At 32.7% G+C, this 15,357-nt stretch overlaps 1 protein-coding gene across 4 annotated transcripts; it reads right to left on the bottom strand.

Moving 5' to 3' along the window:
• Positions 1-3,172: 3,172 nt before the first annotated feature.
• Positions 3,173-7,681, bottom strand: LOC101220527 (protein FAR1-RELATED SEQUENCE 2). 4 transcript variants are annotated; one of them, XM_004145949.3, is made up of 8 exons: positions 7,382-7,681; positions 4,405-6,529; positions 4,263-4,298; positions 4,094-4,150; positions 3,947-4,021; positions 3,815-3,874; positions 3,662-3,728; positions 3,173-3,580 (listed from the first exon to the last, which is right to left on the bottom strand). In XM_004145949.3, exons 2-7 carry the CDS (start codon positions 6,481-6,483, stop codon positions 3,708-3,710), a joined length of 2,328 nt encoding a protein of 775 aa, XP_004145997.2. In that variant the 5' UTR covers positions 6,484-6,529; positions 7,382-7,681; the 3' UTR covers positions 3,173-3,580; positions 3,662-3,707. The 4 variants fall into 4 exon arrangements, with proteins under 4 accessions (XP_004145997.2, XP_011654002.1, XP_031740031.1 ...); XM_011655700.2 differs by having other exon boundaries at positions 3,173-3,574; XM_031884171.1 differs by having other exon boundaries at positions 4,266-4,298.
• Between the last annotated feature and the right edge of the window lie 7,676 nt (positions 7,682-15,357).

The raw sequence follows: 15,357 nt of genomic DNA, 5'->3' as shown, positions 1-15,357 counted from the left end.
TCTATATCAGCTTCATTTTCATTGCTTTTGACTTAAACAAGAAATGGGATTCAATCATCTTCTTCAAATGATTATCAAACCAAAGGTAAGAGATCATCACTACCCTTTTCAAGTTTGTTCATCTCCATTTTCTTCTGCTTTTTTTTTTTACCCATTAATTATCTGTTTGTTTTATACAGCCTTTATCTTTCTCATCTATTGGAGTTCTTATGTTTATGGTGTTTTCTAATTGTGGGTTGTTGTGTTTTGTAGTTAGAGATTTTAATTTTATTTTTGGCTCAAGGGTTTTTTTATTGGATATTTCATCTTGCTGGGGTGACTTATCTTGTGTTTATTATCTGCCCCCAAAATCAAAACTATGAGTTCCTACTCCCTGAAATAAATTCATTCACAAGGGTCAACTCTAATAAACAATGAATAATATAACATTTTTGACCTAGTACAAGCACAAGGGAGGAAGAGTCATAGCATGTGAGAGATAAAAATAACAAATAACAAAACAAACCCTTGAAGTTGATCGATCATTTTATGCACTATGACTCTTCCCATGCACTACGGATGAGTACCCAATAGTCTCTTACATGCTATGACTCTTCCTACCTTGTGCTCGTACTACTCTTTGCTCTCTCACTTGCTCTCGTCGCTAAAGGCATTGGCAAGTGGTATCAGTATATGACATAAACAAAATGTTGCTGTTATTATTGTTCTATGTTTTCAAAATCTGGGGCAAATGGTATTTTAAGAGTGAATTTTGGATCAAAACGCGAGAACTTAAGCCTGCTTTGGGCAGTGGGATGTAAGTTTAACTATGAAAGCAAGTTTCAGAACGCGAGAACTCAAGAGTCATACTTGTTTTCCCTGATTTGCAAGTTCTTGGAAAGTTTAATGTTATTATCATTGACATCTAAATCATTTCCAGCTTGGTTCATGTGCAGAAGATGTTGCTGGTTTTAGAACTTGTGAGCGGCTTGTTCAGGTTCGATCCCTTTCTCACCCTTTTTTGGTAGGGAAGCAACAACGCAAAGCAATAATTCGACTACTAATTAAAGAATTCATCAAAGGTAACTTGGTGACAAATGCCTTCCTTTCAAAATCCCCTCCATGTATGTTCATCCATTTCATAGCATTTTTAATTTGATAATATATGCAATATAATCTCCCATATTAGCATTTTTAATTTTTAATTTTAATATATGCAATATTCGCTGTGTTATAATCACTTTATTTTTCAATATTCATGAGTACATGAACCAACTTGGATGCAAATTACACAAGAGAACTACCTAAGTTAATATATTACCGTCTTTATAATGCTAAATGTGGCACTGATATGCTAGGCGAAACCGAGGAAAGAGAGTTCTCGTAAAGATTAGCCAACAATTTAGAGAATCTTATTCTCACACGAAACAGTAATGTCATAGAACCTGACTTGAATGTTCAAATATTTGACATATGCAAATATTTCTTTAGTATTTCTAACCTTTGTTTCTTTCAGATTGCTGCCTTTGTTGCAGAACATGTCATGGGAGCAGGTGGTGTGATATCTCCTAATGCAACTTATTTTGACAAAAGTAAGCGTCACTTTCTTTCTTTATATGCATAATCATGAGTGCTTTTAGAGGTCCAATTCTTTAAAATAAAAGAAAAGAAGAAAGAGTTGAAATTATTCCCTAGATTTTAATGTCATCTGTAGATCCCAAGCTGTGTGCTGAAGAAATATGAAATTCTTTTCATTGCAGATGAGATAATACAAAATGATATTACTTAGCTAGCCTCCATACCTTTCACTTCTCTTACTTAGTGCCTTGTAATCTCTTCCATGCCATAGATTATTTGTGCTTTTGGAAGACTCGAGACGATGTTCGGATGTGATAAATACAATATCAAGCCAGACTTGGTTTCAATAGCCGAAGACGTTGGGATAATTTCAAGAACTGAGACAAAAGAAGATATTTTTTGTAATGCTTGTCTTTTGTGCTGAGTTCTGTAGACTCTTTCTTCTGCATATTTAACCCATTAGTGCTGTGCTTGTGAGTCCTGAAGTATCAGATGTCATACACTCTCAAACTAAAAAGCTTGCTGCTATCGCTTTTTTAGTACTCACAATTATATATCGAACCTTCAACCTCTAGATAGAAAGGTCATATTAATTATTATTGTTGAGCTAGATTTACTTTAATTTGATATGTTAGTTGTGGCACAGCCGTACAGGACAAGAATATTCTCGAAAGAACAAATTGATTGTTTTTTTATTCAGACAATTTTTTTTTGACATTTTTAAATTTTTTCAGGCATATTGCTATTTTTTAGAGGAGAAATTCAATGTAAACATGCATGATGGTGAAGGACTATTTGCATCGCTACAAGTTTATGACTAAATGAATCTTCTTTGACATCGACAAGTCTGTTGACAAGTCCATCTACTTGCTACCGAAGAGCACCATAAAATTGGTTCTGGATTCGCTTTCAAAGTACTCCTAGTTTACAATTGAGCAGATACGGATGGATAGCATGATGAAGTTTGGCGAATTGAGGTAGGATACCATTGTGTTGGTGGATGTTTTGTGAACGACATTGTGGATCACTAGTCTTGCCGAGAATCCATCATCTGGTATTTTATTGAGACGAAAAGCTTGAGATGGGCATGGAGATGAAGAAGTTTGGAAGGAAATTTTGGGATTTGAGAACAAGGAATTAGGGATGATTAGGGTTTTGCTAGAAGGATTGTATTTGGAATGTGAGTTTTTTTTCTACTAGAGTATGGCAATTTCGTAGTAATTTTTTTCTATTTTTTTATTGTCATATTAACCATTGAAATAGTTTTTTTTTTTTTTTTTTTTATTCACCCAAAGTAAAACTTTAAATTTGCTATTTTTCTGGTCTTACCTCTAAAAGTTAAAAATTGGAACATAGAAAAGTTACAAGTCAAGAGGACCCTATTAAAGTCCCATTTAAAGACAATTTCATTTTTCTTGTTACTTCACAAATTTTTGGTGGATTTTTCACATTCCTTGAAAACATATGCAAATTTGAACTAAATTTAATAACTTTCTTTTATCGATATTTTATAACTTTTTTTAGAAGTGGCTAATAAAACAAGGAAAAAGTAAGTTTACAAGCTTCATTTAAGCTTTTTTTTTATTTTTCTGATACTCTTGATTTCTTTCCTTTCTTTTAAAAAAATAAAACCTATTTCATTCAATCAAAAGTCTTGTTTAGATGGAATATACAGTTATTACTCACGAACAAACTATTCCCATAGTAAATTATTAATCCTATAATAGAAACTAAAAGAGAGAAAAAATGCTTTGCCTGCACAAGCCGTTAAATATTAGTTCTGTTAGTTCCTGGGACATATTTTCTAGAACTAAGAACATAAGACCAAACAAAATGGAAGAATATGAGAACAAAACATGAACTGACGTTTAGATCATACCCGAAACTTTACAACTGCAAACTCGTTTAATGTGTTAAGGTTGCCCCTGTTTGTTCTTGTTTCAGCTGTCCAGACAGGCACCTATCTCGAATATGCCTGGTTATTGTGAATGTGAGTTTGGATCGAGGCATCATCAGGCTGTTCCTACAACAACAAGAATTACATCCTCACAAAAGGAGAATCCGAGATGTAATTGTCAAGAAGCACACATAACCAAAGACATACCACATCTTGCAGATTATCCTCGACCTGATTAAAATGCCCTCGTTCTTCAATGAAGCTGTCCTTGGGACTGAAAAAAACAAATATATAAAGTTCATGTGTTGAACCAAGTTCCATAATGATCTAGCATGGATTTATTGAATCAAAGACCAGTACCTGCATAGTTTGTCCGTCACTACATGGTCCAACATGAGCTACGACTGAAGGAGAATAATCCTGAAAAATTAGAGTCAAGTGTGGTTCTTATGTCTTCAAGAACATTATGATCCTAAGTATCGTCAAGCTTACCAAATTGTGCATAGCCTGATGACTATAATAATCTTCAGGTCCATCACAGAAAGGAGAATTTGTGTTCGACTGACCCTGTAAAGCCTAATATTTGAGAACTTCATTAAAAAAAAATAGAAGATATGTACTTCAAAGATGTCATCGTACTGATCCCGGCAGGGAGCCATGGAAACAATGAAGTGCAGCGGCTCCCGAATCCACCTCCTGCATGGATGTACAGGTACCACCATTGAAGAGAAATTGTAAGAATAATACTATTTTCAAATCTCAATGACTGCAGTTTGCACCATCTCTAGCACAAATGGATAGAACATACCACCTCTGACGATTTGTACCGTGCCTGCTTGATCACCTGAAAGGTAGAAACAGGAGACCATACAGATTTTTAGTACTACTAATATTCTTTTATCTCAGGAGATTTTACAGTGCTCTCCAGTCAAAAACAGGTGCCGACTCACCTTGCCTTTTTTACTCATTTGTCTTTTCCCCGATGACTTGGCCATATATTCACCTTGATTTTCTTCATCGTCAACAAAACCAACAGAACCCAAGGTATTTGTTTCTACAAAGCTCTTGGTAGAATTTTTTGCAAAAGCACATTGTTTCAGTACTTCATCGAAAGCTTCACTAGCAATATCATAGGTTTCTTGAGATAAAGAGCCTAGTTCACCCAATTTAATGGCTTGTTTACAGAGGTTGTTGAAACGCTGTACTCGGTAATGAAGTCGGTTTGATGATTCACTAATCCTGACCTTTGCACTTCTTGTCCAACGTTTCAAAATATATTTGTGTGGGATGCTAGTTAGTCCCAAAATCTGAAAAACAAGGATAGCATGTCTGCAAAGGATGCCTTGGTACTCAAAAGAACGGCATAAACAACATATATCCATTTCTGTTTTATTCCAAGCTACCAGGAAATCCTGGTGCTCTTCCAGATCATGAATATGGTACGTTACAGTAGCTCCATTTTCTGTCTGTTTGTGCACTTGACATGAAGCTGCTCCCAATATCTGTAACTGGAATTTCTTAAACATAGTCGTTGTGTACATCGTGGCCATTTGTTTCTCAAAAGTAAAGAGCGACTTTAAGATAGGTTTTTGGTGCCGAGTTTCAAAATCAGCATTAGCTTCCAGCTCAAGCATGTCTTTGAAAAATATCTCAGAATGTTTAATGAACTCCTTGAATGAAGTTTCTTTACATATATACTTATCAAAAAAAGAGATCACACTCCCAGATCGTTCAAGTGTAGACATTCCAGCTAAAAAGTAATTCTTCACATACGTTGGCACCCACTTCTTACGATCATCAAACAGTAACTGAAGCCATTCGTCGTCCCTTATTTGGAATTTGTCTATCATTTCCCACCATCTCTTTTCAAATTCTTTATCTGTCCAAGATCTATAAATGCACTTATTAAGGGTTTCTATAAAACCGCCATTCTGATTTATAGTCCTTCCTAGTTTTTCAGGAACTCTTCTCAATATATGCCATAAAGAGAAAAGGTGGAGTGTATTGGGAAATACATCGGACACTGATTCTTTCAAAGATAATTCTTGATCAGTTAAGACAACTCTGGGTGCTCGCCCACCCACTGCTTTGAGCCATGTCTTCATTAACCAAATAAAACTTGAAGTAGCCATATCACCAATCAGTGCACCTCCAAACAAGATATACTGAAAATGATGGTTAACTCCAACAATAGGAACAAAAGGAACTTTGTATCCATTAGTTAAGTAGTAAGTATCAAAGAAAATGACATCACTGAAATTCTGGTAATCGTGCCTCGCTTTTGCATCCACCCACAAAACAGTTCTCAGTTGTTTTTCTTGGTTGAAATGTATGGCATAGAAGAAATTGGGATTTGTTTCCTGCATATGCATAAAATGTTCAAGCATCAATAGGACATCTCCCTCATCTAAAGCCAATTGCAGACCCTTTTTCTCAGAAATGGCAATATCTGGTTTTTTATTCCTTCCCTTCATAGCATGATGGAAGTCATCAGGACAAATCTCATGGTTATGCTCTCTTGTAAAACCATGTACAAACCATTTTCCATCTTCCCTCTTCTTAATATGCATGCTAGCATTGCAACCTGTCTTCATACATGGTCTAGGGTTGACAGTCGTAGTAGACTCTCGCTTGCTTCCAAATCTAGAGCATGCAATTTTAATGTCAATAAACTTTCCAGATTTCTTTGAGCGCCTACTTGCTTTTATAGTGATGCCAAATCCCACAGATCTAGCATATTCTCTATAAAAAGAATACGCTTCTTCCTTCGACTCAAACTCCAAACCATTTTTTGGTTCAAACGGACCTATTCTAAAGTCTGTTTCAAAGTTAATGATGTCCATCCGATCCTCACCACTACTTTTTTTGGCATTTGGTATGGACATTTCCTCATGGTGCTCAGCCCTTGCAAAAGAATTTGCATACTTTCCCTGGCCATTTGCTTGAAACACATTCACGCCATCATTTCGACTCTGAATTACATCTAACCTTTCATGATCACTGGATGGAAGCTCAAGGTCTATATCCATGGGCAAAATATAACATTCAACATAAATATTGCTTTACGAAAGATCCCTGAGAATTCACAAGGAACAGGTTCTGTGGGTATCAAATTTTTGAGGAAGCAGAAAAAAGTTACATTGTGATATACATCTTACTGTTCCACTGTTTTACATCAGGGAACTTGAATTTAGATATTACCTAGAAGGCTAGCGTATATTAAAAGTTCATTAGATTTAATGAATCAAGTTCTGAATGTACTACAAGACTGTAGATCTGTTGATGGAAACAAAATATGAGTATCGCTATCCAGATGCATGATCATAGTTTACTAAGTAGAAACTGACTCACATATCCATGTTTAATTTTTTTTAAAAAAATTGTTACTACAATCTTTGTAGACAATGTGTCCACAGCCGGAAGAAGCCGCATCTTTCATGGGAGCTTTTTTTAAAAAGAGCTATACTAAGAAAAAAGTGAAGAACACTCTCAATGGAAAGAGGAGTAAACATCTCTCAATCCATGTTCACCTACTCTCAGATTCTAAAAAACTTCATTACCCATAGCCATGGTAGTTAATAATGTAATCTGAGTGTTGGCTATAAGGTGAGAGTCAACTTTAATGTCCATATCCCCCACCCTTCATACTAATGCGGATAAAGTCGAAGTATTGCTCAGTTTCCTCCAATTCCCGAGCACTAAATTTTAGTATTGAATCTATATACATGCTTCTAAAAACTTCAATTGTCTTTAGTCCAACAGGAAAAACACGTGAAATCAAGAAATAGATACGAAGAAGCACATCGAAAGGTCAATAGAAAACGAAATGCCCCAGCTTAACGGACTTCGATTTACATCCTTCGAAGATAAGAATACAAGAACCTGAAGAAAATTGAAATTCCCAACTCAATTAGTTGAATCAAATACCTCGAAAAACAGCCAGAGGGTGAAACAAGGTGATGCGGCTAACGGAAGATAGCATTGATGTTGAGGCTCATTTCGAACTTCCAAGCTCGTTTATTGAAACAGAAACTAGCTTTTGCCTCTTTCCTCGTTTTATATCACTATATATCGTCGGATTTTCATCCCTTCTCGCCGGAAAGATGAACGGAGCGAGTAATCCCACTATCGGCGAGTGACCTCCATTTGAGGAGTCCACCGAAGAAGAAAGAAAAAAACGATAAAAATGCTCTTTCCTCACTCAGGTTTGATCTGAAGTCAATAATCTGAAGTTTCAAAACACGAGCAATCTTCCGTCTCGCGCTGCTCAGACCAAGTCGCCCAGCCGCATCCTTCCCTTCAGCCAATCCCCTTCAGATTCCGAGCCGTGAGCTGCGCGCCACTTCCGCCCGAGCCGTGAGCTGCGCGCCACTTCCGCCCGAACCGTGAGCCCAATGCGTAAGCCGAGCTCATTTCAATCGAGCCGTAAACCGCACGTCCTTCTGCCGCTTGCGAGCCGCGTGTCCCTTGGGCTTGAGATGTGAGCCACGCCCTTCCATCCGAGCCGTGAGCCGCACGCCCTTCCATCCGAGCCGTGAGCCGCACGCCCTTCCGCCGACCTTGAGTCGCGCCTTCAGCTCCCCTAGCATGAGTCGAGCCCCTTCCATCTAAGCCAGCCGTACGCCTCTTCCGCCCGAGCTGCTTTCCCTTGCCCAGCCGATCGCGTCTTCATCCTCCAAATCCAAGTTGATTTTAGTATTTTTTTTAGCCACTTTTAATAAGTTTTAGATTTTGGATGTGTTTTTCTTATAATTTTTGGGCTCAAAATAATTTATTTTTAATTGGAGTTTTTTTTAATCGAGGATTTAGTTTGCGAAATTTTCTCATTAATGTTGAATTGGTTTCAATCTCATAAGTTAATTTAAGAGAATTTTTGGATAATAGTCATTAGCAATTTTATTAAATCAAGTTATTAAAATTTTCCTACTATTTAGAAACTCTTCGATTAGAAAAATTTGACCATCACCTAAGGAATAATTTTTAGCTAATCTGTTAGATAAGAGATTTTAATATTGAACCTTCAAACCTAAATTTAAGAGCTTACATGTACTTATTGATTATGCATCGGTGGTGAGTAAAGTGCATAATAAGTTGTTGTGGTTGTTAGTTAATGTTATATAACAATTATCCATGTTTTATGAATTAAATGATTATGGACTCTTGTGCTGATTGTTACATGTTTTGAACTATGGTAGCTATTAACTTTGACTATTAGGCTCTGTATCCACATGTACTGTGTCCATCGGGATCACCACAACACTAACGGTCACGTTCAACCCCAACTACCGCTCCATGCAACCAAATGGAGGCATGTCGCCTAGACATTTGTCACGTATCGGTTCGCGAGATGACGCACCGAATGCCTAGTAAATGGAACAACTTCCTTCACAAGTCTCTTTGCAAAGTTCTTTACTTGAATCTTAGAAACTTTCACAACACTTTGTAGTGGAAAAACAACTTTTGAACTTAGCTCCTTTGCCTAGCTATTAACACTTAACTCTAAACAACTTTAGCTTCTAGACACAAAAGATAAGATACATTAGAATAAAAAGAATAACTTTCTCTCTTTATTATGACTTAACACTTTACACAGAGTTCTCAAATTATAATTACATTCATTTTCTTACTTCACATAAATGAAACAAAGTCCGATCTTCACGTCTTTCTTCTTCCACCAAGGTGTTGCCTCTTCGCACCAAGGTATTTGTGAGTATAAGTCTCATTTTCTTTCTTTGTTGGTAAACGCTACTTCTTGGCATCAAACACATGCTTCTTCCTCGCCAGTTACTCTTGTCACATTGCTTACCTTAACGCGATAGAACTTAGACTCAAACATTTCTCTTCGTGTCGCCTTTTCTCTTCTCACATCCTTCCTCGCATGATGCTTCATACTTAAACTTATCTGAAATAACTTCCCGGCAAGACTCCTCTTTAATCGAATCAGAGCCTCACAATTAGATTACATGTCAAGACTTTTCGTTCTTTTGAATTGATAAACAACAACTATAAAAAAACATAATTTGATAATTAAAGAAAACATTAGTTTATTAACCTAATACATTAGGGAATGATTGAGATTATATCACTTAGTCTTCAAGTCTTTCTTTAAATTTCAAAGTATTAACATATTATTGCAATTGCAACACAAAAATATATATCAATATAAACAAAGTAATAGACAAAACAAAATATAGTGACTAAAAAGACCAAGAAAACAAACAAGAGAAAATTCAAATGTTTATTGAAAAGAATGAAGAGAATTAATTATATAGTGCACAAAAACCTTTTGAAATCCCATTATTAATATATATTTATAAATTTTGAAAACCCAATTATATAAATAAAATTTATAACTTTTCATATTCTAACGTCTTAATCTCTTAAATAATAAGTTACGCGGGAAAGTAGAAATTTATAAATTTATAAATGGTTAATGATAATTTTATTTTTTTATATTAATTAAATAATCAACTAAGTTATTGATTTAAATTAAAAGATAGGATAATATTAGAAATTTAAAATTGAAGTCCAAAAATGATTTTTCTTTTTTACCCCCTTTTAACGTAGTATAGCATAGCATAGCATAATATAGATATAGATATTTTAGTCTCCATCTTTGTTAAATGCTTATTCATCGTGTTTAAATTATATTAAATTAGTTAAAAGATAAATTAAAATAAAAGCTTTAAAATTGATACTTTTTTATGAACAATTTAAAAAAAGTAAAAGATTTTAAAACTATAGATATATTTTAAACCTTTTATTTTAATTTATTTTGTAACTAATTCAATATAATTTACACACCATTAAATATAACTAATGTCTGTATCAACACTTAACAGTCTAGTAAGCATTTCGTTAAAGTTAAAGTTCACTCAGAGACCATTTACAAGTATTTAGCAAATGTGGAAGACCAAAGTATTTATTTTGAAATTTCATAGACCAAATAGACATGGACTTCTAACGAAAAGTGCAATTTACCCTAACTTAAATTATAGTTTAGCCCTTCAACTCTAGAAAAATATAATAAAGTCCTTTTAATTTTATCTTATTTTATTTTTAAAATATCTCAACCTTTTTAACCTTTTTAACCTTTTTTTTTTCTTTCTTTTTTAACCTAATAGAGTATTATTGCATGCTTAACATTATATATATGCTATTATGTTATATCATTTTTATAATAGAATTGTGTGGTGGGAATCTCCCCTTTTGACCTTTAAATATGAAGGTCGTGGCTCATGCCCATTATCATCAAGCTAAGTTCACTTTCACTATTATTTGTTATATTTATAAATGTTTAAATTTATATCGTAGAGATACTCAAATTCTTCGATAACTAATTTTTAAACCATGTTGTTGAATTTTACGTATTATAAGTATAAATATCTAATTTTGTGTCTATAAAGTTCGTTAATTTTAATAAACATAAAATGCCTATTAGATACTACGAGATTTTTGGAGAAATTTGATTCATGAAGTCAAACTTGTATTGATATTGTATTTTTATTAATTTGATGCGATGTGGTTCGATCTCTAGAACTTAATCCTCTTATTCTCTCTTGATTGAATATCTACGCTTGATTTGGAGGAAACGACGCACGTGATATTCTTGAAGTTGATTGAACGCCTAAGCTTGATTTGAGAAAGCGACGCATGTGAACGTGATATTCTTGAAGTTGATTGAACGCCTACGCTTGATTTGAGAAAGCAACGCATGTGAACGTGATATTCTTGAAGTTGAGTGAACGTGATATTCTTGAAGTTGATTGAACGCCTACGCTTGATTTGAGAAAGCGACACATGTGATGTTCTTGAAGTTGGAGTTTTGAAATAAAGTTTGTATCTTCAAAGGAGCTTCAATCTTCGAGGGTGGTCGGTTTTAGGAGTTTGAGAGTCTTCTAGCTATTGGGAGAATTCTCTCTATACCTTTTGGAGTAAAAAAAATTTCACCATTTACAAATGAGGAGAACTCCTCTATTTATAGAGTTCTCTGGTGGACTTTAGGCTTGAGTCTGGTTGGTCCATGGACCAAATCCGTGGGCTCAACCACATGAGTTTGGGTCATATTTAACATTTTGTCTAAATTAAGCTTATTTTAAGGCTCGATTCAACTTAACTCAAGTAAATAATATCTAATTGAACCAAAATAATTAATTTGATCCAACAGTCATAATGAAAAGAGCTGATAAGAAAAATGGCAAATTAGGAGGTTTACTTTTAAAAAATAGTAAAACTATTTTTAAATTGTTAGATAGCAAAATAGAAAAATCTGAAAAATAAATAAATGGAATAATGTCTCAAATGCCTCTATCCAATTGAGAAACTTAGTCCTAAACACAATTATTCACCTAAAACTCAAATACCGCTATAATTAAATAACACATCCTACATACAATTAAACTCTATGAAAATATAATTTCCCCCCAAAACATAAAAATTACAAATATTGCCATTAATGGGAGGCTCCATCTAATGTATGTAAACTTTCAAATCTCTCCAAATTTTTTCTTGAACTTCGGTCGACTTATCTTCCTTCTTTCCATTTGAAACCCTAAAGAAAATTTGAATCTATTTGAAACGCATCTCTTCATCTTCTTCAGAGATTTCTTCAACAATCCGTACAAGGTTTGAACTGCCGCATCCGTCCCAATAAAGAATTAATAGACACACAGAAATATCTGAAGATGGAAAAAGTCTACCTTGAATGCATTGAATAAATTCTTGAAACGAAAATGAACATGAAACGTATACACATCAACCACACGATAGTCAATATATCGAAAAGATTCAACAAATCTACCATCAAACACAGTCTTCACATGTTGCAATGTCATGACAAGTAACACTAAAGGGTAACAGTAAAAGAAATTCAAAACAACCGTAAAAGAAATCCGTAGGAAAACCTGAAAACATTATGTCAAATGAAAATAAAATTGAATATTAATGTAATTCGAAAAACATCTCATAAAAAAAACTATTGAATATAATTGGTACAATAAAATAATTTTTTCAGATAAGAATCACCCTATTATCACAATTTCTATGACATATTAGCATTAAAAATCAAAATGTTAGTAGTTTGACGGTTTCAATCAAAATTTAAAATCAATTTTTAGATAAAAATTTTGGAATATAGGTAAATGATATTAACAAAATAATTCAAAAATTTTGAAATTATGTTTGCCATTATTTGAAGGATATCAATCAAATAGCACAATTTTATGGGTGATCATATTTTTTTTAAAATAATCATATAAACGTTAAATGCATAGTTAGATGGTAATAAAATTTTAATTTCAATCACTTATTAGGTTAAATGCATGATTTTATGGAATGATACAATTGTGAATTCAATTTTTTTAATCACAATTCTACATTCAAATTTTGTAATAAATAATATTAACAATTATAAATTTAAAATTTTCTTAAAATAAATGGTTCACGCGTTAAATACATAATTATACGGATGATACAATCTTAATTTCAAGTTGTTATTACATTTAATGCACGATTTTAGGGAAGGATACAATTCGAAATTCAAAATTTGAAGATATATAAACTTAACTTTTAAATTTAACTCATAAAATAAATTTTTATGACTATAAATAATCCAAAAATTAATACATAATTTATGTTAGCCATTTTCAGGGGATGATAGTCTAAAAGAATTTGAAATCGTTATAAAATCTAAATTATACTCGTTATTAGAAATAGAAAAAGTATGTATTGTGTATGATATAATAAAATGTTAATAAATATTATGCAAAACTTATGAAACATACACTGATAAAATTATATTACCTATTATTTTAGAGATAGAAAAAAAATTGACTGCCAGTAAGGATGGACAACTCCAGACTTCAACGTGTTTGTTGTGGACTCTCTGTCCACAACTCTACAACCCTATTTTTTACATCAGTTTTCCTCCTACCCTATTTTTGGCATTATTTTTTTGCAACGACATTAGTCTTTTGAAAAATATGTGTTGTGAGTTCTTCTTTTGTTGGTATGTTTTTTCATTTTTTTTAAACTCTCTTGGTTGTGTAATAATTTTTTCTTAACCTCAAGCTATGAGAACACTTTTTGCAATTTGTTAACTTTACAAAAAAATAAAATAATTGAAAGTAGTAAAATGCTAGAAATTTTATCATTATTGAAGAGCGACAATCTAAAAGTCTAGGTTTAAATTTATAGTTTAACCAAACATTATCTCGAGTGTTTCATTTTATTAATAGATAATAGAAATAGAGTTATAAGAATGGATAAAGTTTGGATTTTGTAGTATTATTTTGAACGCTCAATTTTGAAATTGAACTTTTTTTAAACTTTAGAAACTCGGGTTAGTTAAACCTGCTCCACGAGAACTTATTCAAGAGGCAGAGTAAAGGATTCCAAAGAATGGAGAGTTTAATTTGTTTAGATGAATGTATAAAGTGTAAATGATGTATTTGGTGAACTTTAATTATTGGTGAATAAATTATATGAATATGATAAAAAAAAAAAAATCATAGTGGAGTTAGTGTGTAGATTCTCTAAACTTTAATCATCCATTTCTTGAAAAAACAAAACTCCTTTTGACAACATTCAAGTTTCAAACTAAAATAGATGAGCATGGAAGTGTGATATTGAATCATTTGATCATCAATGCACCTCTTTATAATCTTGGCCCCATTTTTGTTCTTTTCTTTTCATTTTAATATAGCTGAAGCAATTAAGTTTTTAAATGTTAATTTCTATAGTTATTGACAACCCTATCAAACACTTCAATTTTTATTCAAAATAAACTTATTTTCAAAATTGTTTGCTTAAAAGGTTCCAAACAATCCCTACCATTTAGTTCTATAAATTTGTGCTTATTTTCTCTCGAAATCTATATATTGATTTCCATATTGTCTAAACAAATTGATGTAATTCAAGTAGAAGTAATTTTTTCTCAAATGAATTCGATGGAGAAAGACTATTTATTGATGAATTGTTATTGGTAGTTACAATCAGTTTTAACAGTTTAGTTTCAACTAAAAACAAGATATAAAGCACTAACTATCTTGACAACTAATAAAAGAAAATAACAAACTACACATATGTAATTCAAGAACCGTTTTTCTAATACAACAAATAGAAATATAGGGATTATTTGAACCACATTTCTCAAACAAAAAATAGTACAATTTAACTGTTATACTTACTTTCACCAACAGATTTAGTGTAGGTTTACGAGTCTCTCTCAACTTTATGCTCTTTATATGAATATATATATAAGAAAACTTTCGTATTAATATTACTAGCTGGTCAAGTATATTTACGTTGGAAGTTTAAAAACCGATTGAATAAGGATACAACAACATGAAAATTTTATAGTGTAACAAACTTGTAATATTGATAAGTTAATATCCAATAATAAGCTTAGATTTAGTCAAAAAGTAGAAGCCCAATTATTGATAATAAAAATAAAAGAGGATTCTATTTTGTTCAAAGGATGGACCCATAGGCCATATCAATATTTGATTCAAACATTTACTAATAATTTCCATCTTATCTAAAGCCAAAGTTATTTCTACTTTTTCTTGGGATTTTGCTTCAACGTGCGTCAATTCATTTTTTCTTGGTTGGGGTGCCCTCAAGTATATTGTATAGAATCTTTACTACAACTTTAACTGAAAATTTGTACACAGTATCTTATGTCCACACGTACATACAAATTACAAGTGCTAATTGATCTAAGTTCATGTTGACAACTTAATATAGTTTATGATGCATTAAAAGAAAAATTATTTGAAGATTTATTAGAAAATTTATAATAATTTTTCTGTTGAACAAACATAAAAAGAAAAATTAGACTAAAATTGAAGGTTGTTAACGTGATGAATGATGAGATAACTGACATTTTTAAAGTATCTTTCTCT

This window comes from Cucumis sativus, chromosome 4, assembly GCF_000004075.3.
Source record: "Cucumis sativus cultivar 9930 chromosome 4, Cucumber_9930_V3, whole genome shotgun sequence".
Taxonomy (NCBI): Eukaryota; Viridiplantae; Streptophyta; class Magnoliopsida; order Cucurbitales; family Cucurbitaceae; genus Cucumis; species Cucumis sativus.
This window is presented reverse-complemented; position numbering and strand designations above follow the sequence as displayed.

Excerpts from the sequence above, each read along its gene's own strand:
- LOC101220527 (XM_004145949.3), bottom strand. The coding sequence starts at position 6,483 with ATGGATATAGACCTTGAGCTTCCATCCAGTGATCATGAAAGGTTAGAT. Across the intron at positions 4,151-4,262 it reads GGTACAAATCGTCAGAGGTG|GAGGTGGATTCGGGAGCCGC; the intron begins GTATGTTCTATC and ends ACATCCATGCAG. Across the intron at positions 3,875-3,946 it reads ATCAGGCTATGCACAATTTG|GATTATTCTCCTTCAGTCGT; the intron begins GTAAGCTTGACG and ends CTAATTTTTCAG.